Below are 3,996 nucleotides of genomic sequence, written 5' to 3'. Positions count from 1 at the left end.
GGAGTCTAGTGTCCTTCATATACAGTATCATCTAGGAGTCTAGTGTCCTGTTATATACAGTATCATCTAGGAGTCTCTCCTGTTATAATACAGTATCATCTAGGAGCGCCACGGGCCCAGAGCACGCAGGCCCAGAGACCTCACTGAACCAAGCCACGGGCCCAGAGCACGCAGGCCCAGAGACCTCACTGAACCAAGCCACAGACCTCAGTCAATCTGCAGGGCCCAGTGATCTTGATCATGCCCATCTGATAGGATTAAAATGCACAGAAATAGAATGAATAGAACATACAAACGATTGCCTTGAAGGGGGACTCCCGTTCTATTCATTATATTTCTATGCATTTAATCCTAATAAAATAGGCAAAAAGTCCAGATGGATAACTTTAGATTAAAACCGGACCTGGTGACTCAAGACAATCAGGCTTGTTACGACTCGATTCGGTTTAACTCAGAAGATCTGCGTTGTTGCGCCGTTGGAAATCTGAAGGTCATTTTCCCCGATTTGAGCCGACATGCAGCGCTGACCGTGAAAGCTGATTGGCTTTAAAAGGAGCCGATGGTTTCAGGAAAGGAGGAAGTTGATGGCTCCTCCAGGTCTGACCCCGGTTACCTGGTGTCAAATTACATCTGTTGGTGTCGAATGGAATAATAATAAACAATATCAACTGTACGTGTGATGATGAAATAATGTTTATTAATGTACACAGTTTTTTTAATGAAATAGATGTATTAAAAGGTATATAGTAAAGTGCCAAAACATAGCCAGACAGAAGCACAGCAACTTATGTTATTAAATCATGTCAAAACAATGATTACCATAATACTGTCATCTATTTATTCATACCTGCGTGAGCTTAACACAGACAACCAAGCCTTAAGTTTCCTTTAAACAGATCCTCATACTTGCAGATGCAGCGGAGACGGGGTTACAGAAACTGAAAGTCTGGCTCGGCGGTTGTTACATTTGTTATAGACTTAAGTCCGTAGAAAAGAGTGCTGAAATGAATTGATACAGGATATGCTACTCATACATTGATTGATAGACGATTGGAGTGTATTGGCTCATGCTGCAGATATGTGGTTGGACAGAGACTTATTCGGAGGGATTGATTGGCTGGCTGTCAACTATGAAGAAACTGATTCTCTGAGGTAATGTCTTGTCTTCTGTCTGTAGCTGTGGTGTCATGTCTGTCTGTCTGTGGTCTGTAGCTGTGATGTCTTGCCAGGAGTGCTGTTGAGTTGAGGCCGGTCCATAAAGAGGACCCTGGTGTGAGGAGGGGCCCTCTCTAGCTCCAGGACTGTGATGTTGTTGGGCTGGGTGGGGCTGAGCAGGGGCCCCGGGACGTACAGGGTCTGCTGGGGACCTCTCTTAGGCCAGTACCTGCCCAGGTTCACCCCGTTGATCCATACCTGTCCCTGGGAGAAGTGGAGAGACAGGGGAGACAGTCAGTCTCTGGAGGATTTGACCCCAAGAAGGAACTGGTAGTGAACACACATCTGTTTGACTCTTGTTCTTCCCGAGAGCCATTGTGTTCATAGATCTCCATATTGGGAAAGTACTACAGAATTAGTATTTCTGTACTAGTAAGCCAGTTGGTAAAAAGACTCCGTAGCATTTAACTCAGTATTGATTATGTCCTCACCTTGGTCCATTCATTGAGCCGGAGAAAGGTGTCCCAGGCCAGACCGTTGGGAGGCAGGGTGCCCTGGTAGAAGACTGGCCCATCTGAGGGCCCTCTGACTGGGTCGGGCGGGGAGCGTCGCTGGCCTGACTGGGGCCATCCGGAGGCAACGGCTCCATCTATGTCCAGACGGTAGATCTGCCAATCTACCAGCACATCTTTCCCAAGGATCAGGTTACTCAACAGGCCCTGCAAAATAGGATCAGGTTACTCAACAGGCCCTGCAAAATAGGATCAGGTTACTCAACAGGCCCTGCAAAACAGGATCAGGTTATTCAACAGGCCCTGCAAAATAGGATCAGGTTACTCAACAGGCCCTGCAAAATAGGATCAGGTTACTCAACAGGCCCTGCAAAATAGGATCAGGTTACTCAACAGGCCCTGCAAAATACAGACATCACCAACAAATCAACTGTAAGTCCATTCCTTAGCCTGAGTGCCAAACTGTTGGTGCTTTTGCCAACCAGCACATCTTTACCAAGGATCAGGTTACTCAACAGGCCCTGCAAAATACAGACATCACCAACAAATCAACTGTAAGTCCATTCCTTAGCCTGAGTGCCAGACTGTTGGTGCAACTCATTGTCATTTAAGGATCATCACCCCGCTCCTCTGAACTCTCCACTGGCTCCCAGTTGCGACTCATCCATGTCAAAACCCTGGGCTTGCCTACAGAGGCTTCAAGGTGTGTCCATTCCTTAGCCTGAGGGCCAGTCTATTTGTCCTACAGAGGCTTGAAGATGTGTCAATTCCTTAGCCTGAGGGCCAGTCTATTTGTCCTACAGAGGTTTGAAGATGTGTCCGTTCCTTAGCACAAATAGACTGGCCCTCAGGCTATCATACCAACTCCTTTTTACTCATCGTCATGAGAAGTTTGGCTTTGGCAAGAACACAAACGGATTGGGCTATCCGTTCCTAGCAAAAGTTGACTAATACTTCCGTGAATATTCCCTGTTGTAGACTCAAATAAATTAATTGTTTCTCTTGGATATTGGAGTCTGGATCCTTTATGGGACCAGCGCACTTCACTTCCATACATCTTGAACTGCTAAAACCTCTATTTTATTCAGATCAAGATATAAACACGTGTCTGTGTCCGTCTACTGAAGTTGACGTAGACTTGCCTTGAAGTCGTTGATCTTGCTGCCAAAGTTGACTCGTCCCATGTTCTCTACGAGAACATCAATCTGGTCCCCCTGCTTCCCCGTTACGTTTATCACCAGAGTCGTGTCTCTCTCCAGCAGCCCCTGGAACACCTGTATATGAGCAGGACACAACCTCTACAACATGCTGACCATCACACAACCTCTGTACCACATACTGACAAAACCATCACACAACCTCTGTACAACATGCTGACCATCACACAACCTCTGGACAACATGCTGACAGGACACAACCATCATACAACCTCTGTACAACATACTGACAGGACAAAACCATCACACAACCTCTGTACAACATACTGACAGGACAAAACCATCACACAACCTCTGTACAACATACTACCCCACGGACGGACGGACGGACGTCTACCCCACGGACGGACGGACACCTACCCCCATTAAGACAGACAGAGAGGCACCTACCCCACAGACAGACAGAGAGGCACCTACCCCACAGACAGACGGACGCCTACCCCCATTAAGACAGACAGACACCTAACCCCATTTAAGACAGACAGAGAGACACCTACCCCACAGACAGACGGACGCCTACCCCCATTAAGACAGACGGACACCTAACCCCATTTAAGACAGACAGAGAGACACCTACCCCACAGACAGAGACATTATGCCGCGTCATCAACCCCATTCAGAGGAGAGATTAGGGGTGTGTCTTCTGGCAGGTCCCTGGCAGCTTGGTCCGGTACAGCATGAAACCATAGTACTAAACAGAGTAGATAGAGTAGACACAGCATGAAACCATAGTACTAAACAGAGTAGAATAGAAGTAGACACAGCATGAAACCATAGTACTAAACAGAGTAGATAGAGTAGACACAGCATGAAACCATAGTACTAAACAGAGTAGATAGAGTAGACACAGCATGAAACCATAGTACTAAACAGAGTAGATAGAAGTAGACACAGCATGAACCATAGTACTAAACAGAGTAGATAGAGTAGACACAGCATGAAACCATAGTACTAAACAGAGTAGATAGAGGTAGACACAGCATGAAACCATAGTACTAAACAGAGTAGGTAGAGTAGACACAGCATGAAACCATAGTTACAACAGAGTAGATAGAGTAGACACAGCATGAAACCATAGTACTAAACAGAGTAGATAGAGTAGACACAGCATT

General features: G+C 46.3%; 1 protein-coding gene across 1 annotated transcript; it reads right to left on the bottom strand.

Annotated features, from left to right (window-relative positions):
• Positions 1-677: 677 nt before the first annotated feature.
• Positions 678-3,761, bottom strand: LOC112071989 (beta-galactosidase-like). Its single transcript, XM_070439596.1, has 4 exons — positions 3,462-3,761; positions 2,810-2,941; positions 1,647-1,874; positions 678-1,419 (listed from the first exon to the last, which is right to left on the bottom strand). Exons 1-4 carry the CDS (start codon positions 3,498-3,500, stop codon positions 1,186-1,188), a joined length of 633 nt encoding a protein of 210 aa, XP_070295697.1. The 5' UTR covers positions 3,501-3,761; the 3' UTR covers positions 678-1,185.
• Positions 3,762-3,996: the final 235 nt, after the last annotated feature.

Source organism: Salvelinus sp. IW2-2015, unplaced genomic scaffold, assembly GCF_002910315.2.
Source record: "Salvelinus sp. IW2-2015 unplaced genomic scaffold, ASM291031v2 Un_scaffold1795, whole genome shotgun sequence".
Taxonomy (NCBI): Eukaryota; Metazoa; Chordata; class Actinopteri; order Salmoniformes; family Salmonidae; genus Salvelinus; species Salvelinus sp. IW2-2015.
This window is presented reverse-complemented; position numbering and strand designations above follow the sequence as displayed.